This window comes from Anthonomus grandis, chromosome 3, assembly GCF_022605725.1.
Source record: "Anthonomus grandis grandis chromosome 3, icAntGran1.3, whole genome shotgun sequence".
Classification (NCBI taxonomy): Eukaryota; Metazoa; Arthropoda; class Insecta; order Coleoptera; family Curculionidae; genus Anthonomus; species Anthonomus grandis.
This window is the reverse complement of record NC_065548.1, coordinates 37,583,125-37,596,950: the sequence shown is the minus strand read 5'-3', so window position 1 is coordinate 37,596,950 and position 13,826 is coordinate 37,583,125. Positions and strand designations below refer to the sequence as shown.

Below are 13,826 nucleotides of genomic sequence, written 5' to 3'. Positions count from 1 at the left end.
ATTTTATTTTATTGTCTGCTAATTAAAAGTGATCTTAAGTAAATAAAGTAAATAAGCAACTGGTATAGATTGGAGAATAATTGAAATACTTTTTACAATTTCTTTATGAATGATATAAAACAATCAGCGCAACGCGTTTGATAATCAGTAGTATACTATTTTATTTCGGTAAAGCCAGTTAACTAAAAATAAAATATCATGTAGGCTTCACAGTTGCTTATTTACACACTTCTTATATACCAGATCTTTATAGCGTGTTATGTGGGTTTTTATTGCTACCGTCTATTTCAATAAATTCGTAAACCACAACATAACCGTTACAATCACAAGTATCAAAAAAGTGACCTTGTACTGATCTGCAATAGATCTAGTGTATTTAGCTTGGAAAAAGTTAATAATTTAAATAGTTACAAGATGCATTTTGCTCTAGTTTTTTTTATATGTCTACCAGGTAGATTAACATGTTTTATTTTACATTTTTGAGGGGTTTGTTAATATAAAATTTGCAAAATATATTGTGTAATATACTATAAATAAATAATTTTTTATTTATTCTTTTCCATATGCGACAAAGCATATAATATTATCTTTTAGCAAATATAGTCAATTATGTTTTTACAGCATAATTTTATAAATAGAATATGCCAAATTTTCTATTTACTGATAATTGAAGAACAGTTTTGTTACAGCTATATCGGCCAAACAGGATAGCAATAAGCAAATCTTTACATTGTAACTCTTAACTTAAGTAATATTAGTCAATGTAAAACAATTATTTTATAGTAATTTCGATAAAATAACCATAGTTTACGACGCGCTACTTATACGACTTCAATTTTTTTATCTCATGAAAGTAGGGTGCATTTTTGTAGTGTGGCGCAATGAAAGTTTATCAAGTTCCAAAATCACATCTTGCCAGAACAATACTTTACTACGATATTGCAAAATTGAGTTATTTATAGACTGAAAGAGATATTCTCCAACCTTTGATTGTTAGTGACAGTAGTTTTTACTATATTGCGCATGAATAATAGGAAATTCTCCGGTAATAGGAAATCTCTTTCTAAAGAACAAGATTAAGCTTTTTAGATGAGGAAATCAAATCGAGTATTCATTTATCTTGGCTCCGCCATCGATTAACAATATTGTTCGTCTAATCCTGTTTTGCAGTATTTCTACATTCACATTTTTTATACTTCTTCCTAAACTTGGTAATTTAGGCGATCTTGGCCTGTTTTTCAAAGGTTTTCCAATTAAAATTAAATATTTGTGTAAATACTTCATGGGAATTGATGGGAACTGACAAATTTCCCGTTCATTAAATCATTTTACACACTTATTACATAAATAACTTATGAATATCCTAGAGTAGGTTGTTATAGGATACCCAAAAACATTATTATATATATAAGATATTTCTTTGAACAACTCGAAAGGGCGTTGTGACAGTTACCGTGTTACACGTAAATCAAACATAATGTTTCAGTCTTTTCTTTTCATTTCAGTCTCCAAAATATGAGTAAAAAAATTGTAATGGGTGAATGTGCTTCATGTTTTCAATAGAAGCTGAAAAACACTCCAAGGAAACTTTTAAAACAAAAAAACCAATGCAATCTAAATATTAGAATTGGAGTATGGCTTAACCCAAAAGTTAGTCTCCTATATATTATATTATATATTATATTCGTATAAAAAAAGGTCGTTTTCAAAAAATTAATGTTATTCGTATTTTTTTCAACGAAGTTGGAATAAATTTCTGCATTTTATTAATATTCTTATAATGCTATTAACACAAAGTCGTAACAGCTAATATTAACGTGTTAAAATCTCATAAAGAAATATTTATGTCCAAACTGGGGCGGAATTTCCTATTTTATTATTTTTATCTTTCTAGAATATACTTTAAGTCGCTAACTAAAATAATAAATTAACCATAAAATTTACCCCCCATGACATTAATTAAGAATTTTTTTAATCCTATTTTTACATCATTCCTTTAATAAAGAAAAGGATAAATTATGCTTTTTTCAGAAATTTTCAAATTTTCAAATTTCTTCATCCACCAAAAATATCCTGGTAAATAATAAAGTCAAGACTTAGTCTCTGTCTAGACAGAACATTTACAAGTTATCTTCTGACTGTTGCAACTTCACTTATGGTAGCACTTCCAGATCATTAAAAACTTGAATTCATAAATATGTATCTAAATATGCTATTATCAGACCTTCCAGGTCTAATGCAAAAATTATTCATCAATTATTGAAGTAAAAGTTCTTTACGCAGGCTCAAGTTGGGAACTAAGCTGGCGAATGCGTTACGAAAAGTGGGTTCGGGCGAGCCGAACGGTAGTTGAGAAGGAAATATGAGTTAGTGGAGATAGAAAAGAGAGAGCGTAACGGTTCGTTTATTACTGTAGGAGCAAGAGAGGGCCATGCGCGCGCACATTTTCTTTCTCTCTTCCTCTCATAGCCAGTGCATGAAATAAACAAGTTTTACTTTAGTCGTCTGGTCTCAAACGCTAACGACTAATTTTTTTTCTAGAAACTATGATTGTTTAAACTTTCTTAAACATATTCATATTGATCAAGAACTAAGAAATAATGACAAAATATTAATAAACTGTATTTTAACATGTGCATTTTAACCCTCTTTATAAAATTATTTTCTAAATATCACTATGATGACATAACTATCCAGCTAATCTTTATTGCAATTGTCTAGGTACAATCGATTAACTTCTTTTTTTCTTCAAATTTGGCCTTGAACTTCACAAAGTTTTTATCAATTTAATTGTTAATTCCAGAAAACCGTTTCTCTATTCTCAAATGATCAATTAAATAATGATGAAGTATGCTCTGTTAATTTTAAGTTTCATCTTTTACTTCTGTAAATGTTAAGTAATTTTTGGCGCAACTTTTGTAAACAATATTTGATTTATTAAAATGTAGCGTGGGCCTTACTTATAAAAAAAAACTATTTTTTATGTTTCTGTACAGATTATGATAACCAAATAATCAATGCAATAAAGAATGTGGAATATGTTCTTTAGAAATAATTAAATTTAAAAAATTCAAGTTACTGGATAATTAATACCGTTATTATAACGGCTAGTCTTTCCCTGTATACTTTATGAAATAGTGTAGGGTTTGCTATAGACTATGCAATATTATTGAAGTGAATGGCTGGTAATGCATTAATAAACGAATGAATCGGGGAGTAATGAGCTCAGAAACAACACAATATTAATTTTTATTAATTAAAGGAAAAATATATATAAATTAAATATAACATTTAATAAACAAATTTTACTTACTGAAATATATTTACTTACGATAAGCACTGCGGATTAGCTGTTACATCATTAACTGCAAGAATTTTGCTACTTTTAAATAAATAAACAATCCAATCCATAAACAATATTACTTAGTGGGTAATTTAGAAACAAGTTTAATTGAGTGTTCTTTTTTTTAATACCAATGTGAACAATGTCCAACATTTAGTTTGACCAAAAAAAGCCTTTTAAGAAATGAATTGAAAAAATATTAATTTAAACCTTAACGGATTGAAGTTAGAAAATGAAAATGATTATATTTTCGTCTTAAAATTATATGTACTTGTTCTAATTTTTTTTCATTTGTGTTTCGTAATATATTGTTTGGTCACAATAGTTTTTTTTTTCTTGAGTTCTTAATGCTAAATCCTATATCTTGCGAACCCTACAAGAATGCACCATTACAAAAATAAGCTGATAGTAAATGTAGGTGTATTCTTGTAGAGTCCGACAATGAATCCGGTACATCGCCGTCGCCTGTAAAAATCGGAGATTCCAATGCAAAAACCCTAGAGGAGATTAAACTGGAGAAAATTGCTGAGGCTGGCGCTGCTTACTATTCGTATCATGGTAAGTATCTATTTTACTCGTTAATAATATTTTATAAGAGGTATTATTTCAATATAAGTACAGTCAATCTGATATCCAAAACGATTTGTAAGTTTTAAAAAAAACGTGCAGTGGTCCTCTCTGGCTGAAAAGTAAATCGTACAAAATTTGTAGCGTTTTTACCGTTCGACAAGGTCTGAGAAGTAATCGATCCACGAAAATAGTCAACTAATTTATTTACACTCGCACTAAACACGATTACTTACGACTACTAGAAATATTTTTTTCACCGTATTTATTTACTATTATTTATGTCCGATTTAAATATAGCACCATTCATTCTTCTTCAATGCAATTCATTCTTCTTGAATCTCAACTGACTCCCAGCGCGGCTCCTCATATACCCGGCTGACCATGATTTCGGAAGATTCTCTGACCTTCCAGGCATCTCCAGAGACGTGCGGTATGGCATTCCGGAATGACGGGGAATCAGCTCGTATTCTCGGCGTTTCCAATATCGTTACAATATTTTTTTGTTCTATAAATTTGCCTATACGATTTACGATTTAGCCAGAAAATAAAATGTTGTGTTTCGCAAAAAACGGTAAGATGGAGGGATAATCATTCTAGAACACAACTCTTAAGTAAAATCTGTATTGTTGTGACGAATTCATAATGAGTTACTTATTATATTAGGTATTACGTCACTTATAGCAAAAATCAATTTAGAAGTTTTTATCTCACGCTCAAAAATTAAAAAGAAGAATTTTTTTTTACTTTTGCTATAAGTGACGTAATACCCAACATAATAATAAGTAACTCAACACAACTCTTAACAAAGACTACTTGGCTTTTTTAAAATGCAAGACTTTTCGTACTTATAGTAAAACGGCAATTTACTAATTGCATACTTACATACAGAGTGCTCCCAAAAGGTCTTTACTAAATCTCACCACATATTCCTGAGATCAAAATAAAGTAAAGGTAAAAAATGAAAATCGATTTTTTTTTAAATTTATGAACATTTTTTAACGTATTTGTATCCAGGTATTTTTTGGGATAAGAACCCCAAATATGCACACCCTTTTACTGTGGCCATCAGAGGGCGCTTCACACTGCACTTCTAAAGGTTAAATGTCCATAACTTTTTTCTCAGTGTAGTTTCTTACTTTTTTGTTAACGCCCGCTAAAGTTTGCCTATATCACGATAATTCGGTTTTTAGATGTTCTATGACGCGTATATGTACGTGTTCTATGAACGTATATTTAAATATTTTAAATATTTTTATAAATAAAAAAATGAATAAATTCTGTTGTTTTATTGAATCACGAAATTAATTTAATAAGCAATTCCGATTTTATAAAAATTGTTCAAAATGTTTCCCATTTTCACGAATAGAGATTTACACGTTTTTTAATAAAATTAAATTTAACTCTGCAATAGCTCGAAGAACATTTGTTATTTATTTCTGTGCACGTTACTTTTCTTACGGAAAAACAGTGTTTTTTTTTTTAATAAATCTTAAGAGTAGTCGCAGTCGTAGTGTTTTTTACATACCTAAGAAAATATTCTTTAGTCGTTTCCAGAACTTCATAAATCACACTAATACATTATTGTTAAATTTTGCCATTACTGTTAGGCTATAGCAATGAAAAAAATATCGATATTGTACTAGTGTTTGGCTATTGTGAAGGCGATTGTCGCGAGTCTGTAATGGTGTGCTCTGAAAGTTTTCCAAGTCGTCACATTCATAGCGATCCAATACATTTTCTGCAGTAGAAAGACGTCTTCGGGAGACTGATCATTTAGCTCCAAAACTCCCCAACTCCCATGGATTATGGAAGGCAGCGTTTTGTGAGAGCTCAACTTGAACAAAAAGTTCTAGAACGTGTTGAAAAGCCATCAGTTGAATAGGTATGGAAATGTATTTATCCAAAAATGTCGTTTATAAAGTGACCAGAGAACATTTGTTATATCCGTATCATAAGACGCCTGTTCAAGATCTTTTACCCCAAGAAATGTTTGTAATTTTATTCATGTACAAGGAGACAGAAACTTAAACTTATAACACGTTTATGCTGATGAAAATCCACATGAAGTAAGAAAAACACCATTTTTAATACGAATTTGAAATTAATGTATGGACTGATATAATTGGCAATTTCATTACTAGTCCTGTAATTCTTCCCCCAAGATTAAGGGGAGATATTTATCAGCAACATCTACAAAAAACTGCCGGATTTATTAGAAGATAGGTAGAGGCAATTATGCCCCCGTAAATTGGCCCCCACGTTCTCCAGATTTGCTCCGCTGGATTTGTTTTTGGGAACATAGTAAGTTCATGGTATAGAAGACAACGGTGAATAATAAAGAGGTATGTACTTCGGCAACGTATTCAAGGCGTAACAAATAATCTTCAAGGTAATGCAGAAGTTATGCAGTTATAAGTTAATTTTTAATTTTCATAGGCGTGTAAATCTTTGTATTCGGAAAATGAAAACATTATGAACAATTTTTTATAATATCCTTATTGTTTAATAAATTAATGTCGTGCTTAAATAAAAAAATTTTTGACACATTTTAATAAACCGTTGCGACATCGAACATCTGAAATCCAAATTATCGTGAAAACGGCTAACTTTAGCGGGTTTCAACAAAAGGATTTTTTGTTAAAAATTGATGATGATTTTTTTTTACAAAATAGTATGATACTACTCTGAGAAAAAAATTATGGACAATTTAGACAATTAGAAGTGCACTGTGAAGCGCCTTCCGATGGCCACAGTGAATGGGTGTGCATTCAGGTTTCGCATCCCAAAAAAACCCTGGATACAAATTTTTAAAGTAATACGTTAAAAAAATTCATCACTTTTAAAAACATCGATTTTAATTTTTTGACTTTACCGTTCTGTAGTCGGAATGGGAGCAAATACGGATTAAGGTAAGTTGGTTTAAAACAGTCTATTTTAATCTTATGAATATGTGGTGAGATTTTGTAAAGACCCTTTGGGGATATTAGTAAGTCCAGTTACAAATTTTCGGATATACCGAAATTTTGACACATTATTTAAGGGTGGGCGTGTGTTCTCAAGTTGGAATCCTAGCTTTGTCACTATAAAAGTCAAATAAATAAGCTGAAGTGGGCGATAGCCGTTGTTGACTCTAGTTCACTTATGGAAATTGTAAGTTCATAGGAACAACAGCTCGCCATACTTTATGCATTTGCGCAGTTAAGAGTGTTCGTAGTGGAAACAGAAGTCAGAATTTTATAATGCTAATGATACCCTCTTTGATCAACACAGGTGTGTTGAGAGCACTAAAAAGGATTAAAAATAAGTGGAGCAGGAATTGATTATATATCGCATACATAATTTTGAATTAACCTTAGTCGCCTATAAGCATAACCATAATAAGCATACCTCATTCTGAGTTATTACAATGCATAATTCTTGGAGTCTCGATAGAAGGCATGAAGCGCAGGCATTGTAGCGTAGTACTTCCTAATTTATAAAATCATTACAAGTATTGTAACGTATTTACAATATTAAACTTCTTTCTAGCGGAAACGCTTCCTTGTATGTGATATTACCTAGAATACCTAGATCATTGTTCTGGAACATTCACTAGCCTTCCACGTGAATCTCGAAATATGGCGCGGGGACTTGCCATTCACTCGTACATTCGGGTCTAGGCGGCCGAGATGATCCTCGAAAGTCGGAAAATAATTGGTATATTCGCAGCTGTTAAAATCGTTACAGTATTATTAACTGCTCAATATTCTTGTAAAAAGATAAGTTATATTAGCAATAAATTAGATTCTATTTTGATTTTTATTGTAAGGTCGTATTCGGATATAAATTATTGTATGTGCTTTAATAATCATATAAATAATCATTATACAATGTCAATTCCTGCTCTCTAGCTGCGTTTATGACATGTAGAGTCTTGCGGGACTGCACCCTTCCTGTCAAATCAAAATTTTACGTTTAAGTTAACGTACGTTTATAGTCGATAAGGCTTCTCTTGCATCAGAGAACCTGCAGAAACTTGATGTCATTTCTTGAACCTGTTTATTAGGCTATTAACTGTATGCGTTGGATGTTATATATACGCATTTTGCGAAAAACTTTGTGCATGGTTTTCTTACACAGAAATTATTAACGTTGGGCTTTCACATAAATCTTGCATTTGATTAAAGAAATCTTGCATTGACTATATTAGTTTTAGGTTAAATGATTACGTTGCACTTATTTTAGGAAACAGAAATCAGTTTGTAAAGTATCTTCTTCTTCTTACTGCCTATCAATTCCGGCTATTGACTATGTGAGCTTTGTTTGTTTAACAGCATCGCGGAATAGTTAAATGGTTGATTAGTTGAACCAGGTTCTTAAATTTTTCAACCACGATTTTCTCCTTGTAACCACTTCTTTAGGTGGATACACTTTGCCTTGGAGGATGTTCTGCAAAAGACATATCGGCTTTCATTACGCATTACATGTCCAAGATGTTCTAGCTTTCGATTCTTAACTGTATTCTGTTTCTCTTTCCTTTTCCCTCCTTCTCAGCACTTCACAGTCACAAATGCCTCAAGTTTTTTGGAGGAGACGTCTGTAAACGTCCACGACTCGACGGCATAAAAAAGTATCGAAAACACGTAACATCGCAATAGGCGAATCTTTGTTCGCTGGAGGAGATTTTTTTCATCCTGACAAATTCTGTTCTTGATTTTTCAGTAAGCGTTCTGATCTCCACAGAATGGGCCCAGTTATAATTTATTAGCCCAAGTATATGTATTTCTTGTCTTTTTTTAAAGAGTCCCGTCTATAATACTGCGGGTGTTTTGGTTTTGACTGATTATCATGAACTTTGTTTTGTTGGTGTTTATTTCCAAACCATATGGTCGACATTTATGATGTAACACTGTCTATTAGTTGTTGTAAGGAAGCTATAGGTTGTATGCAAAAATTACGGTATCATTTACATGCCTTATGTTAATCGTTCTCCTTTAAGCAGGATCCAGCTTAAATATCTTCCAGGACTTCTCTCAAGATGTTTTTTCCTGAGATTGAAAATTTCAGGAGATATCGTGCATTCCTGCCTTACACCGCATAAACGTCTATTTGTTAGGCTTTAAGTACTTTTCTTTGACTTTATGTATACTTTCTTGAAGCAGTTTGAGGTATTTGTCGACATCTCCATTGTTTTCGGCTTTTTAGTCTCTGCCACTTTTTATCAAATTGTTTGTTTCTATGTCTTTTACTCTTCTAAAGTTGTATTTTCTTACATGTTTTTTCTCTACTTTCTTCATTATGATTTGATTGTATATATATCTGCTCCTGGATAGGTTTTTATGTTTCTGATGTTGTTTATAAATCTCTTATTAATTAATTCTATTTGATCCCTAGGTTTCCCATTATTCGATTTCCATGTGTACAATCTTCTAGAATGGGGTTGAAAGATGGTATTGGTTATAATCAGATCACGTTTCTCGGCGAATGAACTCAGATTACCACGCTCAGTCCAAAGTCTCCAATGTGTTCTTCAATTCTTCCCTTTCCAAGATTGCATTAAATCACCTATGATATGATATTTGTATCCTGTGGGCATGGTTTTGATGATATTATGGAAAGGTTTTGATGATATACAGTGTGGTGACTTTAACTGGAATAAATTCAGTTAAAACTAATCAAATTTTATCTCGCAAAATTCCTGAGACCCGTCGATTTATGTTTATTTTTTTTCACATTTCAAGATAGTTTTTGTATTTTTTCACCTACAGGGGGGGGGGAGGTCCAAATTAACCCAAACTTTTTTTTTTTTCAAATGGAAAGCCACTTTTTTTAAACTCTCATTGAAAAGAGCCCTTTTTCCTGATTAAATTGCCCTATTTACTTTTGTGATTATCCAAAGGAGAAATACGAAAAAAAAAACCATTAAATTTTTAAAAGTCTCGAAATATTTTGTGTTGGTAAATTTTTGGCGTGTTTGTTTATTTTATTGGTATCGAGACATTTCCTGACATTGTTGTAGTGTCACTGTTAAAGTGAATTTCAACCAGTTGTTAAATAAGTTAACTTATATTGAAAAAATGCCTTATTTATCCGAATCCCACAAGATTGAAATCTTAATAATGATTGGTTATGGGGACAGAAGTCGTACTCAGCTAGAGGTTGTCCACTTATTCAGGCAGAAATATCTAGATTTGCCACCTATTAACCAAGGTACTGTTAGTAAAATCGAAAGCAGATTTCGAGAAGTTGGGCACGTGAGGGATTTTTCAAGACAAAAGTCTTCTAAAATCGATGAAAACACCCAATTAAATGTATTGTTAGCGATGGAAGAAAATCCGGTAAGTGCAAACAAACGACCTTATAAAATGCAACCCGTTCAAGAGTTATTGGAAGACGATCCAGATCGTAGAGTTCAGTTCTGTGAATTAATGATGAACGCCACTGACGAAAATCGCATATCTTCAGAGTGGATCCTTTTTTCTGAAGACGCTACATTCACCCTAAATGGCCATGTTAATAAGCAGAACTGTCGCTACTGGTCTGACGAGAACCCACACTGGGTAAGGGAAACTAATACACAATATCCCCAGAAAACTAATGTTTGGGCTGGCATAATTGGCAGGCAAGTTATAGGGCCCATATTCTTCAATGATACATTAACTGGGGAAAGATATCTAGAATTTCTTGAACATGAACTAGTTCCAGTATTACGTGCCTTATATCCGAGTCAGTTCGATCCAGATTTGTATGATGAAAGAATCTGGATGCAACAAGATGGTGATCCCCCACATTATGCCCGGAATGTACGCCAGTATTTAGATGACAATTTTCCAAACAGATGGATTGGTAGAAGGAGTGCAATCGAGTGGCCGGCACGTTCTCCCGATCTCACCCCACTTGATTTTTTTCTGTGAGGACATTTGAAAAGTCAAATTTATATGAGCAAGCCAGGAAACCTAGACGAACTCAAAGAACGTATTAGGCAGGAAATCCGACAAATATCTCCAGAAGTGTTAGAAAATGTCAGAAACGAATTTTAAGTCTTGGGCTTTGCCAACAAGTAAATGGTGCTCATTTTGAGCATCTTATACATTAAACGCAACTTTTAATAATTTAATGTTTTTTTTTTTCGTATTTCTCCTTTAGATAATCACAAAAGTAAATAGGGCAATTTAATCAAGAAAAAGGGCTCTTTTCAATGAGAGTTTAAAAAAATAGGCTTTCCATTTGAAAAAAAAAGTTGGGGTTAATTTGGACCTGCCCTGTAGGTGAAAAAATACAAAAACTATCTTGAAATGTGAAAAAAAATAAACAAAAATCGACGGGTCTCAGGAATTTTGCGAGACAAATTTTGATTAGTTTTAACTGAATTTATTCCAGTTAAAGTCACCACACTGTATGATATTTTCTTATTGAACTGGTCTACGTTCTCGTTGCAGTATTCTCTAGTAGGAGCATAAATTTGGAGATTGACATTTACGTCCGTTGCATTACTTTTTAGAAGAGCTATCCGTTCTGATATCCGCCCAAAGTTGGTGACACATGTTTTACTTTGACAGCAAAAAGCCAACACCATGCTGGAAAGTGTTGTTTAATATTCTAACTAAATAAGATACAGAATAGGCCTCTCCGTTGTTATTAGCTCCTGTACCTTTTTTAACGTTTTGAGTATTGTGTTTTAAATCAAAGTATTATGTTACATTTAATGGAACTCCTCAAGATAGCCATCTTGTACCCCTTCTTTTCCACTCGCATCAGGAGTTTCGACTATCAAATATTTTTGAACTATTTCCACTATGTTTTACTTTATTAGACTGTCTGTGCAGGTTTACTCTTTCTTTTTTAACTTGCAATAGTTTGATTCACTCTACTGAGGTTCTTTTAAAGTTTATTAAATAACTTAACAGACTTTACAAAAGATCCAAATAATTATTTGCATTTGCCTCCCAGTAAATAATACAAACTTGACTTGAGAAAGAGTACTCACGTCTGGTTTACTCCTGGTTAAATGAATCTGTTAAGGCTACCATTAATATTTTTAGTATATCTTGAGCGAATCCAAAAAGTTATCAAGGTTAATCTTTTTTTCTCTCTTTCTTAATTAAATTTTAATATAATACTCGTTATAATAATAAACGTTCAAAGGGTTTGGAATTGCTCCATATTGATTGATCGAGTTGTTTTAAAATTTAAATTTAGCAAATGTTGAATTCATAAATGTTTTAAAATGTACGCTTATATTACTATACTAATCTTGATAACATTGCAGATCATACTCAGACTGACTACCAAATGGAACTTGACGAGGATGATCTCCGGCAAAGACTCTTAAAGCGCGTGCGACATAGTGAAATGCCACGGAAATTAAGTCGACTTGAATTGTCTCGCATTCTTGGAGACAAATCGTTGGAAGTTTCCCATACTGATAGTTTTGCAAAATCTCAGGAACCCTACCCTTTTAAACGACAAAAAATGGAATCCCCGTGTGAAATCAAAATTAAAACCCTGGAAGAAATACGACTTGAAAAAATTAGGAAGAAACAGGAAAAAGAGACCGCAGAAGTACCTATGATTTTAAATGATGCACAAAAAAATGAAGAAGCCGTTGTAAGCAGCACAAGTAATGATGAGCCAGAAACTACTAATTCTTTAAAAACCATAACAGTACCTATGAAGCCGCTAAGAAAGCTGAATCTAAAAAAAATAAAAGCCAAATTTGCAAAGTCTAAAACACCAATAGATCATCAGTCAACCCACAGCAAAGTAAAATTAGAAGATTTATGTACTGATTTACCTACACCGTCAGCTATGAGCGTCACTAGTGATGTACCAAGCAGTTCTAAAGATGATACATTAACGTCTAATGCCAATATAATGAATATTTCACCTACTGTGTCAGTTAAAGGAATAGATGAATCCCTTTTATTACTTGATGATGTCGATGATGAAGTAAACAATTTAAATCTCAAATCTGAAGAAGATTTGCTCAGAGAGATTGATAATTATCTTTCAGATTAATACATGATAAGTTAAAAACTCTATTTACATAGTAATTTTAGTAGCATATCTTTTAAGAACAAATATATATTTATTTTCATTTACTAAATGTATAGTTGTTTTTATTAATTTAGGGCTATTACGTAACTAGAATAATAAAAAACCCTTTTATGTACAATGTAACAATTTAAATTTCCTTCAATGGCTATATTTTAGAAAGCAATAAAATTGAGATTTTTTTACATTTTGTAATAACTCATTGCAACTCTGTTCAAAAATTCTTGTCAATGGCGCCTCAAACAGATACAGTGGTGGAAAACATATGGGAACTTTATATGACAATAAGTATATTTGGGTCTACAAGTTAATTTGGCGCACCCATAATTGGAATATGAATCAAAGAGATATTTATTTATTTTGTACAAGAAAATTATTCTCATTGAGATTTATATTTTTAAATAAGGCATTTTTTAATTAAAAAAACAACTAAAAAAAACACGAAACTCTACAAAGTTTACAATACTATAAACAGTCAAAGGTTTTGGTAGTTCTCAAACTCTTAGTTCAAGTAATTTTATTTTTTTTTGATTTTTGAAAGCGTGCTATTGAATATATCTAATTAAATAGAGAGGTGTTCTTTATACGTTTAACATAAATGGGTGAAAGTTGCTAAATAATAGCTGTTTGGAACCCGCTGGTTGTCGCAGAGGTTTCAAATTACCGCTATTCACACCGACCTTCTGGACAGGACTTCTAACATTTTGGAGTGGGGTGAGTGCAATCTGATTAAGTTTAGCGCAGCTTAAGGATGTAGTATTTACATAGAAGGATACGTATGCCGCCCCAAGCCTTACAACTTATGTATTTTTTAAGTTATTGGCATATTTGAACTTATCACAAGAAATTTACACTTATACACGTCATTATTAAATTAACA

General features: G+C 32.1%; 1 protein-coding gene across 2 annotated transcripts in view; it reads left to right on the top strand.

The window, feature by feature from the left end:
- LOC126734448 (zinc finger CCCH domain-containing protein 11A-like) overlaps window positions 1-12,998 on the top strand; it is a 38,657-nt gene extending 25,659 nt beyond the window's left edge. For both annotated transcript variants that reach the window (XM_050438098.1, XM_050438097.1), the window contains exons 6-7: window positions 3,776-3,901; window positions 12,162-12,998. In XM_050438098.1, coding sequence (XP_050294055.1) covers window positions 3,776-3,901; window positions 12,162-12,910 — 875 coding nt within the window. In that variant the 3' untranslated portion in view covers window positions 12,911-12,998. The remainder of the gene's footprint in view (window positions 1-3,775; window positions 3,902-12,161) is intronic.
- The last annotated feature ends 828 nt before the right edge of the window (window positions 12,999-13,826 follow it).